We start from the raw sequence: 24,908 nt of genomic DNA, 5'->3' as shown, positions 1-24,908 counted from the left end.
TGAAAGGTGATCTCATTGAAACATATAAAATTATTAAGGTGCTTGACAGGGTAGATGTTTCCCCTGGCTGGGGAGTCTAGAACCAGGGGTCACCATCTCAGAATAAGGGGTCGGCCATTTAGGACTGAGATGAGGAGAAATTCCTTCACTCGAAGGGTTGTGAATCTTTGGAATTCTCTACCTCAGAAGGCTATGGATGCTCAGTTGTTGAGTATATTCAGAGATCGATAGATTTTTGGACACTGGGAACCAAGGGATATGGGGATAGTGCGAGAAGTTGGAGTTGAGGTAGAAGATCAGCCACGATCTTACTGAATGGTGGAGCAGGCTCGAAGGGATGAATGGACTCCTCCTGTTCCTATTTCTAATGTTTCCTTAGAGAGGGAATCACCCTGACCTCCTGTTAGTGCAGCTTTGAGTGATAGAAAGAGGCCTGGGGAAGCAGGTTTTACCTGCCTGTTTTCAGTTGAGACATGATACTTGTCATCAGGAGCCTCAAAATGTTTACATTACATTGTTAAAAGAAATAGTGGCCGTGATATTCGGCCTATTTGTGATGGCCGTTAAGGCCGGTTTGGATGAAACAATGGTGGCCGCCTCGCTGCTGCTCACATCTGGCATGGAGGCCGCCATTTTGGGCAGGTCAGCAGCGCTATTGTTGCCTGCACTCGCTCCAGATATGGAAATGAGTCAGATTGTGATGGAAATGAGTCAGATTGTGACGTCAATCGGCATGCAATGCTGAATTGCCGCATGATCTGGTATTTTGTACGTCGCCGCTTCTTTTAATGCCCTCTCCAAACCACGCACAACAGAACGTGCGTGCAGCTGTATGACGGACCCCCTACCAGCGCTTCTTAAAGGGACACACGCAACTTTCAGGTAAGTTTAGATTTTTGCTTTTGTACTGGTTTCTTTACATTTTATCGGAGTACTGGCTTGGTGGTAAGATAGTTAAAAAGTTGTTAAAGTGTGCAGGGAGTGCTGCTGGATGTTTTCAAGGCTTTGGCTCTTAAAGGAAGACTTCTGACAACACCACTTGCTCCCAGTCCTGGGGGCTCTAGTTGCAGTCCCCCTTGGGCTGCAACATGACATGGAGATGGAGCAGAGGCAGCAAAGGGAACAAGGTGCTCGTAGAGAGAGGAGAAAGCAGCAGAGGAGGAAGTAGAAGAGAAGGAATCAGAAGAGAAGGAAGCTGAATGAAGGAGGCAACCCAGACAGCTCCTTTCTGGCCGGGATATCCGGGACTAAATGATCTGCCTGCGGTACCAGTAAACACAACCCCAATTCCCCTTTCAATATTTGTCCCACACCTTACCTTCCCTCTGTTACTGACCATCACAACGTCCTCTTGGCCACAATGCTGAAATAAAAGCCACCACAAAGCAAACTTTCCAATCCAACTTTATACATCTATCCATCCAATGTGACATCAAAAAATCAACTAATCACCCTTGTGCATTCCCTTGGTGATTGTCTTAAGTGTGCCTTTGCCTATCCTAGCGATGTTATTCAGTGATAACTCACTGCCTCGAGGAGCTGGTGGCTGGGAGCGTGAAAACGAGTGACAGTGTTTCTTCTTATTCACTCTCCTCCCCCTCTTCTTGGTCAACCACTGGCTGGGCAGGCTGGATTTCTTGTGTATCTGAAATGAGGAAGGCACAAGGATGGAGTTGTGGTGAGGGGAGGCGGGGAAAAGCAAGAGTTACATACTTACACCATGTGCAGTTTGTATGTCAGAAGAGATTGTGGGATGAGGTGAAAGTGGGGTGTGAGAAGGAGAATAACATATGAGGCATCTTGTATTCTTTCAGCCCCGCCACTGGCCAAGAGCTCAGCCATGCACCTGCCAAGAATGGCCAGCACCATTTCCTCTAAGGAGGCGAGGTGAAGCTAGGAATGGGAGGTGTGCCTCATGTTTGGTAGAGATTGTTGGTAGCTGAGTGATTGGGGGTGGGGGGGTGGCGGTTTGTGCATTGAGAAGTGTGTGAGGCTTGTGGTGCAGTTGGTAGGAGGCGGCTTTTGAAGATGCATTCACTGACCTTGACCATTTGTCTGAGGTCATGAAACTTCTTTGGGCACTGGAGCCAGGTCCTGGGGGGCAACACAACTGTCAGTGGCCGCCTCAGTGATCTGGTCCCACAGCCTTCTTTCAGGAGAGCCTCCTGGTCCCTTGTGAGTAGAGGACCTCTCTTCCAGTGTTTGCCCCCTGCACAAAGCTTGAGTGCTGCATCTGAGACCCTGAGTTCCCTTTCCTTGGCCTGTTGTCATTTGGGTTAGAGCTGAAGCACTTTTACCATTTTTCATCAGCAGAAGGCAGCTCATCTTTAAGAGATGTAGACTGCCTTTAAAAGATGCAGGCTAGCTTTAAGTAAAGTTAGACTTGCTCGAACCTTGGGAACTTCAGTCTTCTGCTGGGCGCACAGGCTGTCAGCAGCGCATTCAGCGCTGGGCTGTGCGCTGCAATCATTATAATTAGCAGGCAGCAGGAAGTTGATGTGCTGCTTGCGCGCCTTGAACGGGCGTGGGCATATCACACATCGCAGAGCCTGTGTCCATTTTTTGGCACTGTGGCATTTCACCTCCAGTTACTTTTGCTCCGATTTTACCATCCAGAAATAGATGTAAAGAGGTATTTTATGATCCCATGCTCCTGGTGGGGAGCCTTACTCACCAGCAGCACAAATTGGGGATTTGGGCTCCACTGCCCATGATTTTCTGACCAGGGTCTTGCCATGCCATACATTACTAACAGGCAGGTAAGGGACATAGGGGGAAAAATTCAGTTGTTTGCACCTCCCGTTAGCGCCCTAAGAGGGCGCCAATTGGGGCGCAAAGCAATAGAGGCCGGGCGCGGCGATGTTTGCGCCGCTTGCGAAATTAACTAGACATTTTGCAGCGGCACTAAACATTACCGCCATGATCTCCTGCATCCGCAGATCGTGCCGTCAGTCGAGTGCGCAACGCCCCGTTAGCGCCCCGGACCGGATATTGAGTGGCGCCCCCTGCCTTACCGCCTGCCGCTAGCAACGACAGGTTGAGGGGAGCGTTAAGCTGTCAGAAAGGGACTAGGGGAGCGCTATTTAAAGGCGACCGCTTCCTGCCATTTTTTGTCGGTGACATTTTTGCACCACCCATTCTGAGAGAGAGAGAGAGAGACTTCTGGAGAGATTCAAAGCTGTGTGAAGGAGTTTTGAGTACTGAGCAGCACTTTGCAGGTTTATTTTGATTTGCCCTTCCTTGCTTCACCAGCGCTCTGAGGTAGCGCCTCACTCCTCGGCCTTTGCGCCTTAAGACAGGTGTGAAGCGACTGATTTAGCGCTCCAATCACCTCCAGGGGCGATAAAAGCCAAGTTTGCTGTCGGAGGCGATAATTAGCGCCAGGCGCTAAACTTTGCTCACGGCCGATAACGGCGCCCCAAATGGGGCGATACCGAATTTTTCCCCCCTACACTATTGTTTCTCCCGTCCCATTCTGAAACAAGCTGCTGGAGATGTACAAGAGCCTCTCAGGGTGTCTGCTGGGACACTATTCACCACACCTGCCTGATGTAAGCATTGAATTAGGCTTAGGCTTACTCGACAAGCCTAGCATAACAGTTTTAATTTCACTGCCCCCAGCTTTGCTTTTTTTTCCCTGGCTTTGGTATTTCCATTTCCAGATTCTTCCTCTATTTTCCTGATCTGTATTTTCCCATTTCCCAGTGTGACTACTTTAAAAGCTACAAAGCATGGATGGAGATTATGAATTTTTAGTGACTGTCTATCCCAATGGATCACAATAGTGGTCCCCCTCCAGTTTTCTCTTGAAAGGCTGATTCTGGCTGAATTACAGTTCCAAGGGCACTAGCACCCATCTGTACCTCACCCATGTGGCCATTATTCATTTGAGAGTGTTACCTGGCATCATAGCTGAATCCAATCCTGATCCCATCTGTCTGTATATATAGGGACTGATGATACAATCCTTGGTACCCATAGCCCTGGTGCACTTTGGGCACTGGCGTCCTCTTTTGTCACATTGTGTATCACAATGGACCCTGGAAGCACTTGCAGCACTAAGAGCCTTACGGCATGTTTAAAAGAAAAGGTTGCAACAAGCGAGACCCATACACTTCCTCATTCTGTCTGCTCCAAAGTACAGAACAGCCACCCCCAAAGCTACCTCCTTCATGAGCAGAAAGGGATTCCACTCCATCAATGTGCAGCTGATCAATAATCGTTGGTACAGAATTGTGCATGTGATTGTCCGCTCTCCTGAACCATCCCTACCATTGCCCACAGCCTTCCAACAGTACCCATGAATGCAGCTTCATGTCTACAACATTCAGTGCAATTACACATTATTTTGCAGACACATAAAAGTCCTATTTATAGCAGATTTTATTCACCCTGTGTAGTGAAGGTGTGTGTTCTCCTCAGTGCTGCCCCATAGTGAAAGTGTACAACAACAACAACAGCTTGCATTGATATAGCGCCTTTAATGTAGTAAAACAAGAGTGTTATCAGGCAAAATTTGATACTGAGCCACAAAAAGAGATATTAGGACAGGTCAAAGATGTAGGTTTTAAAGAGAGGTGGAGAGGTCCAGGGAGGGAATAGTGAGAGATGACTGTTGGGTGTCATTGTCTGCCAGTAAGGATGCAGATGACCCAGGAGGTTCAATAGATGTCTCTTGTGATTACAGGAGCTACGGGTATTGTTATGGGGCTGCCTGGGTCTGTACGCTATCTAATCACCTGTAGTCATGTGAGCAGGATGGCTGGATGTGGGGTCACTCTGAGAGACATCTGCACCTTCTGAGGCAGCTCTTACCATTTCCCTGCAGCTTGACGCTCTGTGGAAGCAAGCCGTCAGGCAGCAATGAGGTTGTTTGCACCTTGCATGGTCTGGTTCCCCAACATTGTGAATCCAGGCGAGAGACTGTTGTAGATTGAGAAAACCAGTTAAAGCACTTGTGATAGAAGCTATGTCTGAGCTTCAAATCTCAACTAAAGGTGGCTCTATTGCAGACGAACCTGCAGTAACCTCACTCTCCATAGTAGTTTGCAACTCAGTCAGATGACATGCAGTTCTGGGCAGATGCATGTTGTGGACTCCCCCAAAGACACCCCGAACTGTTTACATTGCTTGCCAAACTCACAAATGGTGATACTGAGCTTCCAACCCATATTTGTAGGCAGGCCCTGTGTAATCTGAATCTATGGGCTCAGCAGCTGAGGTCAGCCCTCAAACTAATTCTCTGGCCAGCAGGTTGCAGTTCTGAGCTGCAATTACGCCTGCTCTTCCTCCTCCTCACTCATGCTCTCGACTTCACCAAGTGGTCCCTCCTGCAGCTCAATAGCTCACCCACCCAGAGTGGATACATCTATGATGGTGCTTGCCACTGTAGAAGTGAGTGGCATAGGATGCTACTCGGTGCTCAGTTGAGGCTAGTCATGGCACTCAGCCACCTACTCCTCTTTGGCACCTAGAGTAGCAGCAGTACATATAGGGGGAGAAATTCAGTATCGCCCCATTTGGGGCGTAAGTATCGGGCGGCTGCGAAATTTTGCGCCCAGTGCAAATTATCGCCACTTACTGGTAAATTGGCCTGCGTCGCCCCAGGAGGTGCTTAGAGCGCTAAAACAGGTGCTGCACGACCGTCTTAAGGCGCTAAGCCGGAGAAGCGAGGCGCTACCACCGAGGGCTGGCGCAGCGCAGGTGCGGCCAGTTAGCGATTGCACGCAGACACGCTGGCGACGGTCAGCCCTTAAAGGTGAGGCTCGATCTTGGATTGCAGCCACACCCTGCGCATCGGAGCCCTGATTCTCGGCCTGGACAGACCTGCTGCCACATTCTTAAGCCTAGGATCGTGGAGAGGGACAGGGAGCGAGCGCAGTAGTTCAGCGAGGGGTTGGTGCGGTGGAGCGCAGGCGATCTATCCTGTTCCCGGACAGTGGCAGGAGGCCGCTGCCCAATGACTATCGCAAAGCTTGGAGGGAGGTGGCTCACAGAGTGACCTCCAGCAGCATGGTGCCTAGGACCCCTGTGCAATGCAGGAAGAAGTTCAACGACCTCACTCGGGTCGTCAGGGTGAGTGCCCTTTTCAGAATCCTCTTCATCCCTGCATGTCGACCTCACTTTATGGCCAAAGGGTCCTGAAAGCCCGAATGCCCAACCCTCATCCAACACCTATGGCCCTTTCAGGAAACTCACACGTACATTCAGCACTTTACACACTGTAAGGGCTATTCGACCATGGGAGGCAGTGCAGCCAAGATCAGGGCTTCACACTGTACTCAGAGCCCGTCCTTTCTCTTGCAGGGCAAGCTGGCACATAACAGGAGGCAGCAGCAACGGACCGGGGGAGGCCGGCCTCACCTTCAAGCCCTCACCGATCTGGAGCAGCGAGTCCAGCGGATTATGGCAGGCCGGATGATTGGCCCCGTCGCCACTGGAGATGCCGACCCCGTTATGGACAGCAATGGTAAGGTCATCACCTTTTTGACCTCTCTCCTTCCACTTGTGCCTCACACCAGCATCCTTTGCCACTATCGAACCAATACAGTACATCGCTGCACTCATGCCTCCCTCGCTGCCGCCCTGTCCTCACGCTAAAGCCACTCTTGTACCTCCCTGCTTTCAGATGCTGATTCGCCAGGTGAGGAGGCGGGCCCTCAAGCTGCCACTGTGAGTGACTCTGAAGGCGACGAGGAGGAGGAAGCCGGACCATCAGTGCCACCCTCAGCCGAGGCAGCCCATGGCCATAATGGGGACAAGTCTTCCCTGGAGGGGAGCAGGGGGGAATGGTCTGAGGAGGGTGAAGTTCCAGGGCCCAGCGGGCTGCAGCAATGTGGGGGGGGGGGGCGGTAGGGAAGCTCGGCGGCCTTCTCCCCGGAGGGAGAGTCTGGCCTCGAGTCCTGCTACAGTGAGCGCAGAACAGGTGCGGTTCCTCGCTGAATTGAGCGCCCAGGCGGAGCACAGGTACACTGAGCTCATGGCTGCAGTGGCAAGGATGCCCGAATCCATTGAGTCACTGGCAAGGAGTGTCCAGGACTTCGGCGCAGCACAGGCAAGGAGTCTCCAGGACTTCGGCGCAGCACAGGCGGTCTGGTCTCATGTAGACGCAGATTGAGGCCACACGAGCACTGACTGCTGCCACCCTCGCTGGATCGGGCACGAATCGCCGGGGCCCTCGCCGCGCCGCAGCAGGCCAGCAGTCTGTGCTTCAGCAGATTGCTCCGCATGCTGCAGTGCTGCCCCGTGGGAGTGCCAGTGTTCGTCCGAACAGGGAGTAGCTGTCCTCTCTCAGGATGACAGCATTCCTGCTGCCAACACTGTCACTTCTCCACTGTAGCTGCCACCACCTGTAGGACAGACTGCTGCCGCCCATGCAGAGTTGGAGCAGTCAGCAGCCGGGTCCTCCAGGCCCAGAGCTGGTCCAAGCCGTCCCTCAAGGGCATCTGCAGTCTCAGTTTCTGACACTCAGCAGCCTTCCCCCAGCCTTGCTGCAGCCACTGGGGTCCCATTGCGGAGGAGCTGCAGGGTGGGAAGGGGCGAATCTCGCAAGCGAAGCAGATCACCCTCGAAGGGCAAAAAGTAGGAGGTGTGGCAAAATGCTGTTAAATGTTTTATTGAAGGCCGAGGACCATGGTCATTTTTTGGTTACTGTTTTGTTCATTGTCTCCAGGTTGTGAGAGCCAGTTATGTGACTGACTGCTTTTTTGGGGGTTTCTCTCTATTACTTTGTCATGCGGGAAGGGCACACAGTTTGTTAAATAAAGAAGTGTCTTTATTCAGAATGTGCATGTTTGCTCTTTGAACTATTTGTTGCCTTGACCGGCTTAGGGGTTGCGGCACGGTTCCATTCGTGCTCTTTGAATGGCAGAAGGGGACCTAGAACCGACTTGGTATAAGCCGTTGACGGACGGCCCTTGCACTTTGTGCCTCCCTCCTGTCTTGGTGTTGCTGCTCCTCCTCCTCTTCCTCCTCCTCTTCTGCTGGTGCTCCAATGTTTGGTGGCAGTGGCTGAGTCCTGAGGATTGCCAGGTTATGCAGCATGCAGCATACAACAACGAAATAGGAGACTCGCTCAGGTGAGTACTGAAGGGCTCCCCCGGAATGGTCCAGACAGCGGAACCGTTGCTTGAGCACGCCGATTGCGGTAATCCTCAGCATCCTCTTGCGGCGCCCGCAAAGCCACACGCATGCAGTCAATGGCGCCCTGGACCATGGGGAAGCCCGCTATTCTTGCAAATCCCATTGTGCGCTCTTGCTGCTTGTCCGGGGTCATGGGGAAGGAGATGTACTGACGTCTCCTTTTAAGGAGGGCATTCGTGACTTGACGGATGCAGCAATGCACCGCGAACTGGGAGATATTGGCAATGTCCCCAGTAGCGGATTTAAAGGAGCCGGTGGCAAAGAAGTTGAGAGCCACTGTGACCTTCACTGCCACTGACAGAGATGTCCTGCTCCTCAGTTGAGGCTGCAGATCTGGCTGAAGCAGGTGGCAGAGCTCAGTGACCACCTCCTTGCTGAATCGCAGCCTCTGAAAACACTGCTCCTCAGACATATTGAGGTATGAGAACTGTTGGCGGAAAACCCTGGGACGGTAAGGCCTCGTGTGCCGACGCCTGTTGGCCCTCCTCCGTCTGGCCATGATTGGCACTCTCTCTCTGCGCCCTCTCAATGTAATGGAGAAGCCCAACGTTCCCACCCATTGCAGCCCCCATAGTATGTGGCCACTCAAGGTTATGCCGGTGAAAAAGCAAACCAACTACAAAGTTCTGGTCAGAAGCCAAAAGTACCTCAGCAAGCGCTGACTCAATGCAGAAAGCTCTCTCCCTTTGTCTCTGCAAATCTCTCTCTCTCTCTCAGGAGTGGTCCAAAAATGGCTACCACAAAGAAGCCAGGAAGAGCCCCCTTTAAACAGTGTCCCCCCAGTCTCACAGCGACTGGGAACCGTTCCAGTCAACCAGTCGCTGGGAGCGACAGGCGGAAAGGAGGGGGGCGCCACTGAATTTCCGGTTCGGGGCGCCCCAAGGGCGTTGCAGCATGAAATGACGTCAGGATCTCCGTGCGCAGCTGAGCGGGCGTTGCGGTTTAGCGCCGCCGCTAAATGTCCGCTCAATTTCCTCTTAAGGCGCTAACGGGTGACGCAACCAACTGAATTTCTCCCCCATAGCATTTTAAAATGGTAGTGGTAAGACAGCCTTTGAAACCGAGGTTTATAGTGCAAGACGTTATGGTGTAGTGTATGCCTCATGAGGGAGTGAATGAATGAGTAAAAAAGGATAAAGAATCATACTAGCCAGGCCTTTGACCTGCTCCTCCTCTGCTCCAATTGTCTCGAGGCCCAGTATCTCCACATTCCTCTTCTCATAAGGAACCAAGGGTCGTAGTTTAAGTAATTCCTCCCTCCTCTTGAATTGGTTGACATGCGTTATATGCAGCCTTCTCTTACAAACTAAGAAATCTGGAAGATGAATGTGACCCAAGTGTCCAGAGCAGCAACACCTTACATTAAGATGTCAGTATGCATGCAGGTACGTGGTGTGGGCAGCATGTTTGGTGTCTATTGTTTGCCAGTTACTGGGTCACAAGACAAATGCTTTGTCCTACTAACAATGCAGAGTGCAATGACAAAACAAGGGCATGCCAGTATATTTGGAAAATGCACAAATGGTTGGCAGAATGCCTGGTTTTCCCTCTGATGCAGCAACAAGCTTATGATGCAGTGCTGGTAAGCTGCAATGTAAGGAAGCAAAATAGGAGCAGCTGTTATATTGGCAACCTTCCTGAGGCCAGCAAATCCTGGAACACCCTCCCGAACAGCACTGTGGGAGTACCTTCACCACACGGACTGCAGTGGTTCAGGAAGGCGGCTCACCAACACCTTCTCAAGCAACTAAGGATGGGCAATAAATACTGGTCTCGTCAGCGACGCCCACATCCCATGAATGAATAAAAACACATTTAAAAAAATTCTTCTGACCTGCTCGTTTCTAGAGAGAGCTAAATTTGCCCTTTCTACACTTCAAACCACACAGCTCTGGCAGTACATTTCACAGGAGAGTAAACTTTGTTCCAAAAGGGATCTCCTACAATAGTAATTCTAAAGCAGCTTCATTAGTTAAATTGAGCTTTTCTTTCTTGTTGACTTATTACAACCATTTCAGCATTTATTCCACAACAGGACAGCTGTAAAAAAAAAAATAGGAGTCCTTTTAAGAGCTGCTGCTCAGAAATTCCCATTATCTGTGCACTCCTAGCATGACATATACTATGTGCTGGAAGCATCATGCTGGTATTTGAATTAGCTGATCTTGTATTATCTGGTGAGGTCAGCTGTATGCACTACCAGCATGTACAATGCCTGAGCAGCCACAGATCGCTTTCACAGCCCCATATCTTTCTAACGAGGATTGCTGGATAGCAATCAGGAGCTAGAATCCTGGCTGAAAACTTAATTTCTTACAGGATTGATGGTCGCTTGGATGAGATACCAGAGAGTACCATTACTTCAGCAGGAATCAATCCTTGACAGAAAAAAATTGGCAGAAAAATAACAATCACCACAGGGTAATTTTAACCCCCCCCCCCCCCCCCCCAAAAGAATGTGTGGTCGGATGAGAAGTAAAAATTTGAAACCCGACTCAACCCGCCCACTTCTGGTTTTAATGGAGGCAGGACAAGGGCAGGCGACCAATCCACTCCCAGGAGGCGGGTCAGTCAGTAAAAGCTTTTAAAGGAGGCCACGTATCTCCATTTTAACAAGCTTTTTATTTTTTATCCATTTTGGCCAGGTCTCCTGGGCCTCAGGCAACCCGGCAAGTAAAAGGAGGCGAGAAGGACCGGATCCATAAGGTAAATGCATTTGCAACACTGGGCCAGGAGGAGCAGGCACGTTTCCCCCAGGCCCAACAAGCTTACCTGCTGCTCTTCCCGCAATTTCCCGCCTCACCTCCTGATCTGACTCCCTCGATCTTAACACTCTCCCTGCAATTTCTTCCCCTCGCCCCAACCACCATCTCCTCCCCCTGCTCCCCATAAATTTATAGGTGAAGACTGCCAGTGCCTGGTGATTGTGGCCTATCAATGTTATTTTTGTAATAAAAGACAATCTCCAGCATTTTATGGGTATTGGCAATATTTATTCCTTAGTTGTGCAAATTTATACAGTACTACCATTTCACAGATACAATGTGAAATGTTTAATGAAGTCTGTGCCTTCTGCAGTTTAGTTTCTTCTTGAGATAACCATTAGTTACTTACAATAACCACATTAGATCAATTTCTCACCAAAACAGTCAAGCAAATATAGTCTTCATGAAAAAGCGTCTGCAAACAACTGAAAAAAGAACTCTTCCCAAAAAACCAAACAACATGATACTGGAACACCTCATTGTGTCACATCACGCACATGCAACGCCAGCAAGATAACAAGTGATACAGCTCTTCTGGCTCTCCTCTCTAAAAACGTTTGCCAAACAGTTTTTCATTAAGACATGACCTTTTTAACAGGTGCTGGTAACCTTGGAATTGCACATTTCACTGCATGGAGGTTTTAAAGAGCTTTTTAAAAGTCCAGTCATAAATAATACTCGCCTGGAAATTACTGAGCAGTTATATGAATGTTTAGTATATGTTTGTATAAATGGGTTACAACCGCCATTAAAATAGCAGAGACAGAAATTTTATACAAGCATTATAATTGTTCATATAACTGTAATTTCCAGGCTATGCATCAGTCTTATTGCAATAGCCAGTTTCTAGTGGCGTACACAGGAAAAGGTGTTAGAACTAGATCACAGCTAATAGTAGTCCTGGCAGAAAATACATCAGTCCTGGGGCATCAGGCTTACAAAATAAAATTGAACCTTTGGGAACTATTATATGTCTTTGCAGTTAAATGTATAACTAGTAATAATGTGCTTCAAATTGGCTGAAAAAACAAATACCAAATGCTTGCTTTGGGGTTTAGGACACAGAGTTTAAGGTACTTTGAGCACAAAGATTAAAAGGCCATGGGTCATGTAAAAAGGGCTGCATTTTTTTTATTAGTCATTATACAAAAACTGGGATAGTGACTGATATATTTAGATGAACCTGACTCAACTATCAAACACTATGCAACATTTATTTAAAGTCATCTGGACAGGAATTACTCTCCACACAAGGGTAATAACATACCTTCACTGGCTTAACATTACCCTCACTTCTGAAAAGACATCATTTGCTATTGCTGCAGGAAGTTAATACTCAAAACACCTATCAATTCCCCCGATAGTTCAGTCTGTTGATCCAGCAAACAGCTGAGCCATGCACATAAGGGGGTTGATTTTAACCTTACCTGACAGAAACTAGGTAGATGGACAGGAAGAAACAAACTGGTTACTTAACCATTCAGATTCCTGGAAACAGAAGAGGCCTCCAAGTCTAAAACTTTCCATTGTGAGGGCAGGAGCAGTAGTGCTCCTGTGAGCCACACAAGGAGTCACGGCCTCCTCTGCCCCAGACACACCCTCCTGAAATCACATCCCCGCGACTTAACTGCTTGCCAGCGAGCCTTCCCTTTGTGCTGGCCGGCAGACTCCAGCCGCCCAAACTTCCTCCCCTACCTGCCAGCCATCCACATCTCTCTCCATTTCAAACAGGCAGCTAACCAGCAGCATTGCGACGAGGCTCAGCAATTAAAAGACCTTGCCCGAAGCACAGGTACGCGAGTATATTTCACACTCGCCCCCCCCACCCCTTCACCTGATCAGGGTTAAAATTAACCCCAAGGTTTCATGTTCAAGTTGGCAGATCTCAGTCAAGATGGAGTCAGTGCCCCAGGGTAAGGGAAAGGGGTAACAATAACCAACCAGGGTTTCTGCTCCTGATCATTGTCCAATAACCTTTGATGGGAATGTGTGTAGACATCAGGTAATGACAGGATTCCTTCCTTTCTCACCCCACTCCAGCAGCCAAACAGCCTGCCAAAACTTGCTGTCAAGGTTCACACATGAATGACAGCCACTTGGGTCAGGTAGCAGATGTTGACAAACACATTCGGAACTGTCCCCCAGTACCTTCAGAGAAGGAAAAATTGGTGAAACAAGAGTTTTCATGTGAACTCAGCACATCAGCTGCTCTGCCTACATTTTTAAAATAATCTTAACAGGGAGGTCTTTTAACAAAGGACTCTCTGTACTAAGAGACCTCAAAAGCTTATGTTTGCAGTTTATGAGCATTGGAGCACTGCAAAGAGCTACGAGAACTGAACAATGCAGCTTAATTTACTCAGTCTGGGGGAGGGGGGGGGGCAGAAATTATGAAAACTATACGGAGGAGAAATTTCACATTCTCCTACACTTGGTATAAATTAAAAATATTTTTTGGGCTACATTTCTGTTGAGCACTAGAGGCGGTGAGCTATGTAGTCGAGCAGTTGATGTGCCGATGACATACACTGCCCTGCATTGTTACTTAATTTAGCTTGGCGTCATCGGCACAGCGTCAGTAAATTCTGGGCAATGGGAAGATTCACTCTACTGGATATACAATGCTACAAAGCTTTAGAACAAGTTACACACACCATCGCACAACAGAAGCTTCTGGTACCAAACTGCCTCACTCTACAATACACAAACGAGAATAAAAAAATAAGCACATCGCATTTCAAACCATTACTTTACTGCATCTATTCACATTCAAAAATAATCATAATACAAATTAAAAAGCACATTTTACAGTAGTCAATCCAGGAGGACAATATTAAACTTTAAAATGTTACTTAGGTACAAAAGCGGTTGCATTATATGTAGATTAGTATCATTGAATGCTGCAGCTAACAAAGACAAGACATACAGACATGCTAGTTGCAATATTTTGCTCAAGTGCTTCAATTTGGCTTTTTTTAATAAACTGAAGCATCAGGAAGAGAACTGCACTGATCACAGACTCCACAAGTTACTGCCAGGCTGTTACAAAACTCTTCTTTTTAAACTGGACAGAAAATTAGTTATGAAAGCAGAGCAGATTCCTTAAGCTGTGTTCTTGTTGTTCCACTGATATCAAGACACAGCACCATAGAACAGGAACTTGTAAAATTAAAGCTCTAAAGGTAAAATAAAATAAAAATCCAAAAGGTTTCCCATATCATTCGAATGCCATTTTAAAGTGGAGCCATAATCACCGAAGTCATCTTTAACAGTGAAGTGTAAACACAGTTATATCTATATACATATTCAATCTCAAGTTACATACAAGTTAAAATCTCAAAATATATTTTAATTAATATCTTCTGTATACTTCTAATTTTCAATATTTGATTATATTACTCCCTTTGTAGCTCAAAAATAATGCAGGAGAAAATGTACTTATATATATACACATAAAATATGCATACTCATTCACAAAATATACAACAGCAACAGAATAGAAATGAAGTGTGAAGAACGTGTTCATAAATTCAAGGGTGTATTTTAAAGGCCAACAATTCTTCTGAATGCATATTGTTAAGAGAACGCAGGTCGGGTAATTTCAGCAGGAGCTTTGTAAAGATAGAGGATTCATTTGGATGATTTTTCATAATTAAGGTTCTGAGTGCCCGAATTAGAGTTTCCTGTAATTGTTCCACCGAGTTAACATTTTCTATTCCTGACCGATCTAGAAGAAAAATTAATTTAAAATCAAATAAAGCATGAAGAATCATGTTAGAGTCATAAGCATTTCTACAAGGAAAGTTAGTTCAGTTATATTTTGATTTTAATGACTAAAAATGAGAGCAAAGGTCTGTCTTACTACAAAGCAAAATACATAGGCCTAGAAATGAGTTTGCCCCAAAAACGGGCACGGGGATCGCAATGCGTTAGCAACCTGCGCCTGTTCGGAGGACTGCAGACAGCTCGTGAACTTCGTGCTGCCTGCTCATTTGCATGATTGTGGCGTTTAGCCCAGTGCTGAACGCGCTGCTCAGTGGCAGAACGCTCAGCAGGGGGCCCAAGTTCATGCGAGGCTAGCACCAATTAAAGCTAGCCTGCACTACTTAAAGGCAGTCCGCACCTCTTAAAGGGGAGGTGCATTATGCCTGCATCAGATCATTCAACTGGCTGAGGAATCAATTAATGATGACTTATAATGATGGCACAAGGGAGAGAGCCGCACCAAGGTTCTCCGATGCAGCACTGGTGGCCTGGTGCAGGTCAATAGGAGGAGAGAGGTCCTCTTTCCATGGGGGTCCAGGGGGCCCTCCAGGCAACAGAGCAAAGTGCAGTGGGAGCAGATAGCCACTGTGGTGAATGCCAGCAGTGTAGCCCCAAGGAGATGGACGCAGTGCAGGAAGAAGTTTAATGACCTCACACAAGTGGTCAAGGTCAGTGAATTTATCTTCAAATGCTATATCCCACCATCTGCACCACTAGCCTCACACACTGCTCAATGCACCACACCCCCATCACTGACCTACCAACAATCTCTACCAAACACGATTCATACCTCACATTCATAGCTTCACCTCACCCACACATTTACCACTGCTGCAAGCCTCACACCCACATCTCACAGCTTGCACACGCTAGTAGCTATTCATCCATGACAGGCACATCACCCAAACACATTGCACTAACCTACTTCCCTCTCTCTTGGAAGAAAAAGTTGCGCATAACCGGCGCCAGCAGAACCTAACAGGCAAGGGACAGGTTTGCCTGCATCACCTCATCCCTTTGGAGGAGATGGTGCTAGCCATTATTGGGAGGGGCATGGCGGAGCTCGTGGCCAGCGGCAGGGCTTAAAGAGTACATGATGCCAGTATCCTCAAACGTTGTTATCCTCCTTCTCGCATCCCACTTATCCCACAATCTCTTCTGATTTACAATCTGCACATGGTGTAAGCATGCACCTCTTGCTTTCCTCCCTCCCCTCACCCCAACCCCACCCTTGTGCCTTTCTCATTTCAGATACCAAAGAAATCCAACCGGCCCAGCCAGTGGTTATAGAAGAAGAGAGTGATGAAGAAGAAACACAAGTCACTCGATCTGACACTCGCAGCCACCAGCTCATACTGGCACTGTGCAGTATTTAGAAGCTAGCTTAGAGGCAGGATCTGCACGTGGGGAGCCACCAGGCATGAGTGGGCTGCAGCCAGGGCAGTGAGAAAGGGTGCAGGTGCTAGCTCCCCGGAGGGTGAAGTCGCACATTGAGTTCTGCTACAGAGGACTTCGATGGGTCAGCCTACAGAAGAACGCTGATGGGTATGCACAACAAAATGCTTGGTGCATTGACAGGCCTGCCAGAGACCCGGAGTGCAATGTCAAGGAGCATGGAGGAGTCCAACACCAACCTTGAACAGAGCTTGGAGCCCATCCTTTCCAGCATGGAAGGGGTGGGCAGATCCATTAATGCACTTGTGGACCCAACCATGATGCTGCGTATGATGGCTGATGTCTCAGCTTCCACTGCAGCACAAGCAGAAGCCAACCAACGTCTGGGTGCTGCAGTGGAAGCTTGCCTGCAAGCTCAGACTGCTCTCATGCAGGCTCAGCTTGCTGCCATGCAAACTCAGCCTGCTGCCATTGTGGCTGTGTTTACCATTGTGGCAAGGGGCTTGCAGGGTGTCACAGCAATCCAGCAACCTGTCCTCCAAAAGATGGCTAGGAATGGTGAGGCATCGCCCTGGGGGAGTGGCAGTGGCTCCGTGGAGGACGAACCTGCTGTCCTCTCTCAGGATGACAGCATTCGTGCTCCCACCACTGCCACATTGCCAGTGCCCTTGCTGTTGCCTTTAAGGCAGCCACCCCAGACTGCTGCCACCCATGCCATGGTGGTGCAGTCTGAAGCCAGGCCTTTGAGGTCAAGCTCAAGGTCGTCCTGCAAGGCCATCTGCAGTCTCCCCCACTGAATGTCAACAGCCTTCCATCAGCCACTGGGGTAGCACTTCGTAGGAACACTAGGACAGGCAAAGGCACACTGAAGACAGGCACTATGGGAATGCACAAGGGTGATTAGTTGACTTTTGTTAGGTTATATTGGATTGATTGATGGATAAATTTGGATTGGAATGTTTCTTTTGTGGTGGCTTTTATTTCAGCATTCTGGCCAAGAGGACACTGTGATGGTCAGTAACAGAGGTAAGGTAAGGTGTGGGATAAATGCTAAAAGGGGAATTGGGGTTGTGTTCACTCGTACCGCAGTCGGATGATTTGATCACGGACAGCCCGGGCAGAAAGGGGCTGTCTGGTTTGCATCCTCCCTTCCGTTTCCTTCTTACGCTTCCTGCTTCTCTTCCGCATCCTCCTCCTCAGCTGGTCGCCATGTCTGGTGGCAAGGGCTGTGCTCTCATGATGGCAAGGTTGTGGAGCATGCAGCAGACCATGACGAATCTTGAGACGCGTTCTGATGAGTACTGCAGGGCTCCTCCAGAGTAGACAAGGCAGTAGTGTTCTTTAAGGACGCCAATGGTTAGCTCTATCAAATTCCGTGTGGCAGCATGGTTCTCATTGTACGCATGCTGCCCATGTGTGGTTGGGTTGTGGAGCGGAGTCATGAGCCAGGTGGTCAGTGGATAGACCCAGTCGCCCAGTAGTTTGCTTTGGTGGCTCCAAGACTGAGGGAACAGCAGACTGGTGCAGAAAAAGCATCATGGCTGCTGCCAGGATACCGGACATTCACCATCATGATGTGCTGTGCATGGTCGCACACCAACTGCACAGTGAGTGATAACCTTTGCGGTTGCCGTACATCTCAGCATTTAGATACGGCACACACAAAGCCACATACGTGCAGTCGATGACGCCCTGCACCTCGGGGAAGCCCGCTATCCTGGCAAAGCCACGTGCACACTCTGCCTGCTTCTCTCTGGTCAGACAGAAGACAATTAAGTCCCCTTTCCTGGCATAAAGAGTGTCTGTCACCTCTCTTATGCAGCAGTGGACGGCGAACTGAGAGATGTTACAGATGTCGCCTGCTCCAGCCTGGAAGGATCCCAACGCAAAGAAATTCAGGGCCACCTTCACAGCCACTGGCAGTGCTGTCCTTGCCCTGGTGTGAGGCTGCAGGTCTGGTTGCAAGAGGTGGCAGAGTTCTGTGAGCACCTCCTTCGTAAAGCAGACACACCTCACACACTGCTCCTGGCTTAGGTTGAGGTAAGAGAATTGCTCTCGGAAGACCCTAGGGGGGTAAGGCCTCCTACTGAGAGCCCGTCTCCTCCCTCTGCGAGCAGCTTGTCCTCTTCTTCGCTGCCTCTGCTCCATCTCCCCGTCATGCAGCAGGCCAAGGGGGATGAGAACCAGAGCAGCCATGACTGGGAGCAAGGGGTCTGACCAGAACCCTTGAAGTCAGAAGCAAGGCCTTCTCCACTTGAAGCACCACTCCCTGTCATCAACTTTAAACAACTCTGGAGAACTCCAAACACTTCCACAAACTTACAAAGAGCCAGTAGAAATTAATCAGAAAACGATCCCTTTAAATATCGCTGGTAGGGGGTAATGTTTCCTCTAATTTTTTTCCCTGCGTGGACCCTTTAAATTTGCTGCGGCTTTGTGCGTGCGCCGTATCTGTTCCAGCGGCAGCAGCTGGTGAGCGGCCCGTGCGATCGGTGCGCAGCTGCGCACCTTTGGGGGAACATTAGTAGGGGGTCCTTGCAGCTGTTGAACGCATGTTCAGCTGTGTGAGGTTAACTTCCACCGTTGAGGACGAAAATGGCAGCGCTGGTGTCAAATCAGCATTGCACACTGATTGACGTCACAATCTGTCTACATACTTCTGGCACACGCTCCCAGCACCAACGCCCTCATCAAGAGCGCGTCCGGCATGGCCCGCACTAGAATTTTGCGCGTGCAGCTTGGACGCCATTTTCAACCCAATACAGCACCCGTAGCGCCCAAACAACGGGTGCTACGCAATCGATTTTTTAGCCCATAGTGTACAGCAACAAAGGATCCAAAATGCCAGTGGAATGACAGCATCACAATTATTACTACTGTAATACTTTTTTGAGGAGTTTCAGAAAAGGTATTTATTGCACCTTCTGAACTGGTTTTATTTTCCAATTAATTTGTCATTCAACCAAAAAAAAAATTGTTTTCTAGGATAGTGGCATAACAATGGCACTTACATATAGTTTGTGAATAAACACAATTATAGCAGCTTCTCTTACCAGCAGAAACCAGGACAACTGCTGTGAATAAGCTCATCTCCTCCTCACCGAGCTGCAGGGCACTAAGCTTTTCACTAAACTCAAACATGGAGATCAACAAATCTCCCGCCCCCAGTAACTGCAGCTCTTCCATGCCGTAACTCTTTCCACTAAGAAATGTGACTGTACGCTCATGTACATCAAATAAAGCAGCAAAGCGTACCATTAACACCTGCCAATGACAGAAACAGGCATTCATCAACACATCATTCAGAAAGATTCTGGATATAACATACATCAACTTTTACATTTAAGAAAAAGGGTTTCATAAATTAGAGTTCCACTTGTTTCCTCACCAAAGAAAATCTCATCATTATCAAACAATAGTAAATAGTCGTGTCACAAGTTGACCAATGAAAACTACTGTTTCACCCTAGAGTTTCCTTTTAAAATCGGTCAAGATTAGCAGTCTAATATTTGTTTCTTTCATTTTAGACTCACTAATGCAGAGGGGGAATGTCATTTTCTTACCATCGGTATCCAGACATGGGAGGGGAACAAATATTGTAGAGGGAGAGTACCCAGGGTTTATTTTTTCACACTCTGTTTCTCTCTCCACAATGCTGCTTGACCTGCTGAGTGTTTCAGCATTTTCTGTTGTTGTTTACTTTTCCACAGCTACCTTCAGCTTGAGAATCATTGGCAAATGGATTGTGTAATTCTTATTTCTATTCTCAATAGCAATGTAATATATACACGTCCTAACAAAGTTTCCTGAACCCGACCTGTCCTTTCAGTTAGGGATTACCAAAGAAATTATCCAAATGCTGTAAATTCATGAACAGTGTGTGGACATTCAGATCAGGATGGTGCTGAGCAACATTGGCTCATAATATACAAAATCCATTTGTTTGCTTTACTGTCACAGCAGAAAGAGTATGGCCCTGAAACTTTAGGTCCCTGCACGCCTGCTGGAAGGAGCAGTGTAGTGCAACCCTCCCCGCAGCCATTGAGACTGACCCCGTCCCAAATCGCTGTGACAAGGTCATAGAAGTAGTTGGCCTGTACAGACACAAAGCGGAAAATCGAAGCGAGTCCCTTGAAACCGAAGATTTGTTGTTAAATCCATGGGTAGAATGAAGGTAATCGATCCTGTCCGAGATCAATGGCCTTTCCCGCAGTCTTAGGGCCTTTGCAAGGCCCACAACGGAAGTTGTAATGTATGTACCTTTAAGGGGAGAACTACTTTTTACAGCTCCTGTATACTGTAGTACCGGCAGTGACCACACCTGTATATAAAGCCTGAGTAGTGATCTGTACAATTAGTTCTAGAGTAACCCTCATTCAGTAAACACCTGTTGAATCGTTCCCTGCAGTCTGTTGTCTGATTATTGAAGGACACAACATTAAGATACACGGACATAACATTGGCAACGAGCAGATTCGAACCTACCTGCAACTCTGCATCACCTCCCAGGGATTCACTCCTGGAGAACAGTGGAAGAAGGTAGAGTCCAGAAGCACGGGCGTCGACCACGGGCAACCGCCCAGTCATCCAGCGGAGATTTGAGCATCGCAGGGGAGGCTGTCGAGAGCCAGGCTTGGCTTTCCAGTCACGGTGGTCCAGCGAAACGGGCTGGCAACAGGTACTGCGCAGACCCTTCCCGGACAGCGACGGGCAAGAGCCCGACCGAGCGGCACTGAAAAAGGCCGAGCAGCGTCGACGGGGGAGAGAGGGCAGAGCGCACAGCCGGGGTTCAGGACCGAGCGGCGTCAACGGGGAAGAGAGGGGAGAGAGAGCAGAGCGCAGCCGGTGTTCAAGGGCCGAGCAGCGTCAACGGGGGAGAGAGGGCAGAGCGCACAGCCGGGGTTCAGGACCGAGCGGCGTCAACGGGGAAGAGAGGGGAGAGAGAGCAGAGCGCAGCCGGTGTTCAAGGGCCGAGCAGCATCAACGGGGGAGAGAGGCGCGCAGGAAAACGCAAGGCGCTGCCATTGCCACGAGGACCGCAGAGAGCGGCGTTGGCAGCAGCGCAGGAGCAGCGCACGAAACCCACAGGGCGTCGCCATTTGCCACGAGGACCGCCGAGAGCGGCGTTGGCAGCAGCGCGGGAGACGCCATTTTAAGCCGCAGCGGGGAAGAAAGGAAAGCGCGGGAGATGCCATTTTAAGCCAGTCTAACCACACCCAAAAATGCCGAAGAGTGGCAGTATCACAGCGTTCGACAATGAAGTCGAAGATTGGACGACATATGTCGAACGCATAGAAGTATACTGCAAGGCGAATGAAGTGCCAGATGACAAGAAAGCGCTGGTATTATTGAATTCAATGGGTGCCAAAACGTATGGCTTACTACGAAACCTAGTAACCCCCGAGAAGCCAGTAGAAAAGGATTTTGAAAACATAGCGTCAATCCTACAGGATCACTTAAACCCCACACCGCTGCTGATATCAGAAAGATTCAAGTTTCACAAAAGGAACCAGCATAAAGATGAAAGCAATGCTGAGTATTTAACGGAACTGCGCAAGCTATTGAAACACTGCCAGTTTGGAACGGGACTAGCAGATACTTTAAGGGACAAGTTTGTGTGTGGGCTTCAAAGTGAAGGAACCCAGAAACGGCTTCTATCAGAAAAGGATCTTACGCTGGACAAGGCTTTCAGCATTGCAGTATCACACGAAGCAGCAGCACGGGGTGCTGCAGAGATACAACGGAGACCGCAAGAATATGGCACAAATGAAATGTCATACGGAACAGTGAAGTGCTATCGCTGCGGCAGAACAACACACGACCATAATGATTGCTGGTTCAAGGACAGTGTGCAGTGTGGAAAAGTAGGATACATAGCAAGAGTCTGCAGGTCGGGAAAGAAAACCAGCAGCAAGAAATCTCCACAGGAGAAGTACAAGAAGGTACATAAGGTGACGGAGAGTAGTTCAGACGAACAGAAGAGTGATACAGACTCCGGAAGCAAGGAGCCGATGTCTGAAACTACGTGATCAAAACAGAGGATCACCAAACTATCTGGGTCATGCTCAAGATAGCAGGAGTCCAAGTGAAAATGGAATTGGACACAGGATCAGCCCTAACAGTCATAAACCGAAGGGACCACAAGCAGCTATTCTCACATATACCCTTGAGAGATACAAAGATTGTCTTGAAGACGTACACGGGGCAAAAAGTCTACCCCAAAGGAAAAATAAGGGTGAACGTTATATATAACGGCAAGGAAACACCAAAAATGGACCTATATGTATTGCCAGATGGAGGACCACCACTACTAGGACGTGAATGGATCCGGAAGATACAGCTAGATTGGCATTCCATACAGGCACTGACTGTGGCTGACAAAAAGGATGACGACGTCACACCTGGGCGACTGTCAAAGATCCTAACTGACGCGAAAGAAATGTTCCAGCAAGGACTCGGAACACTAAAAGGCATGACAGCGATGATTAAAATTGAAGAAAACGCAAGGCCAAAATCTTTTAAGGCCCGCCCAGCCATCGAAGCAGAGCTGGAGAGTCTGGAACGTTCAGGTGTACTGTCCAAGGTAGACTGGAGCGAGTGGGCTATACCCATCGTCCCTGTGATGAAAAAGTTGTTGAGCAGCACGCCTGGGGAACCAAGGAAGGTTCGCATCTGTGGGGACTTTAAGGTAACAGTGAACCCGATCCTTCACACCGTACAATATCCACTTCCGCGGATTGAAGATATTTTCGCCTCGCTATCTGGAGGGAAACGCTTCACTAAGATTGATCTGGCCCAGGTGTATCTGCAAATGGAGGTAGAAGAAGCATCAAAAAAATACCTCACAATCAACACCCATAAAAGTCTCTACCAATACAATCGGCTGGTATTCGGGGTAGCATCAGCTCCGGCTATTTGGCAGAGGGCAATGGAACAAGTCCTGCAAGGGATCCCAGGAACCCAGTGTTATTTGGACGACATCCTGGTCACGGGCAAAAATGACAGTGATCACCCTGCCAACCTGGAGCAGGTGCTCACTAGATTGCAGGAATATGGGCTCCGAGCTAACCGCCCCAAATGCGAGTTTTTTAGAAAACAGATCTCGTATTGTGGCCACGTTATCGATAAAGAGGGGTTACATAAGCCCCCAGAGAAGATTGAGGCAGTAGTCAAGTCTCCAGCACCGGAAAATGTGTCACAACTGAGGTCGTTCCTCGGGCTGGTAAACTACTACCATAAGTTCTTGCCAAATTTGTCTACAATACTACACCCACTGAACACCCTACTGCAAACTGGGGTGCCATGGAAGTGGAGTGACGAATGTAGACGAGCTTTCCAGAAGAGTAAAACACTAATCACATCGAAAGAGGTATTGGCCCATTACAACCCGGCATTACCAATTCGGTTGGCATGTGATGCGTCACTCTACGGCATTGGAGCGGTGCTGTCGCACAAATTCTCGGACGGCTCAGAGAGGCCAATAGCCTTTGCGTCACGATCACTAACCTCAGCCGAGCGTAACTACGCCCAGATTGACAGGGAGGCCCTCAGCCTAGTGTGGGGAGTGAAAAAGTTCAATCACTATCTGCACGGGCAGAAGTTCACCTTGCTGACTGACCACCAACCACTTGTCTCCATCTTTAATCCAAAGAAGGGCGTTCCGGTGATGACTGCGCAACGGCTACAAAGATGGTCCCTTTTTCTAGGGGCGCACCAATATGAAATCGAGTATAAGGGCACGAAACAGCATGGAAACGCTGATGGGCTATCACGCCTGCCACTGCCTACTGCGGAGGAAGCACCAGCAGTGGATCCTGTCGAAATATTTCATTCGACTATAATTGAATGCTTGCCAGTAACTAACGCTGGTATAGAGAAGGAGACCCGAAATGACCAGACGCTGTCTCGGGTATATGATTTGACGGTGAAGGGATGGCCAGCACATGGCGACTCACTGTTGCCAGCATTCTCATCCAGAAGAGAACAGCTGTCAGTATGCCAGGGGACCTTGATGTGTGGATCCCGAGTGGTAATTCCACCCAAGTTAAGGGAGAGAGTGCTCAATGAGCTTCACGAAGGTCATCTGGGAGGGGTGAAAATGAAAAGCCTTGCTAGGGCTTGTGTGGTGGCCGGGGATCGATCAGCAAATCGAGGACCTGACAGAGCTGCTCAGGATGCCAGAAGGTCCAAAATGCACTACCACATGCTCCTCTACACCCATGGGAGTGGCCCTCATCTCCATGGCAACGGGTGCATATTGATTTTGCTGGTCCATTCATTGACTCAATGTTTTTAATAGCCGTGGATGCGCACTCGAAATGGCCTGAGGTGATCAAAATGTCCTCCACCACCACGGAGAAAACTATTGCAGTCCTACGGACCATTTTTGCCAGGAACGGCTTGCCAGAGCAGATTTTCTGATAACGGACCACAGTTTGTGTTCGAAGAGTTTCGAAGATTTATGAAAAGGAATGGGGTAAGGCATTACACATCCGCCCCGTATCATCCAGCCATAAATGGATTGGCTGAGAGGTTCGTACAAACCTTTAAGAAGGCAATAAAGGCTATGTACAATGACAACATTCCGTTGCAGCATAAGGTGGACAATTTCCTGTTCGCCTACCGGAATGCGACACATGCAGTCACCAACCAGGCCCCAGCCATGTTCTTTAACCGAAGGTTAAGATCTCGCCTGGATTTGCTCAGACCAAACGTACGAAGAGATGTTGAGAGTAAGCAATTCCAGCACATCCATGAGAAGCCAACAAGGAGCTTCAATGTAGGGCAACCAGTCTTGGCCCGTGACTACCGAACAGAAAAATGGCAGCCAGGAACAATATG

At 48.7% G+C, this 24,908-nt stretch overlaps 1 protein-coding gene across 1 annotated transcript in view; it reads right to left on the bottom strand.

Annotated features, from left to right (window-relative positions):
• Window positions 1-13,637: 13,637 nt before the first annotated feature.
• The window catches only part of nr1d2b (nuclear receptor subfamily 1, group D, member 2b), a 36,344-nt gene continuing 25,073 nt past the window's right edge, over window positions 13,638-24,908 (bottom strand). Inside the window, exons 7-8 of the mRNA XM_085988525.1 lie at window positions 19,121-19,331; window positions 13,638-14,634 (exon numbers count right to left, since the gene is read on the bottom strand). Coding sequence (XP_085844651.1) covers window positions 14,438-14,634; window positions 19,121-19,331 — 408 coding nt within the window. The 3' untranslated portion in view covers window positions 13,638-14,437. The remainder of the gene's footprint in view (window positions 14,635-19,120; window positions 19,332-24,908) is intronic.

The sequence above is a fragment of the Somniosus microcephalus genome, chromosome 5 (assembly GCF_052327205.1).
Source record: "Somniosus microcephalus isolate GS21.2 chromosome 5, FLI_Smic_1.0, whole genome shotgun sequence".
NCBI lineage: Eukaryota > Metazoa > Chordata > Chondrichthyes > Squaliformes > Somniosidae > Somniosus > Somniosus microcephalus.
The sequence above is the reverse complement of the archived record's forward strand: the minus strand, read 5'-3'. Positions and strand labels throughout refer to the sequence as shown.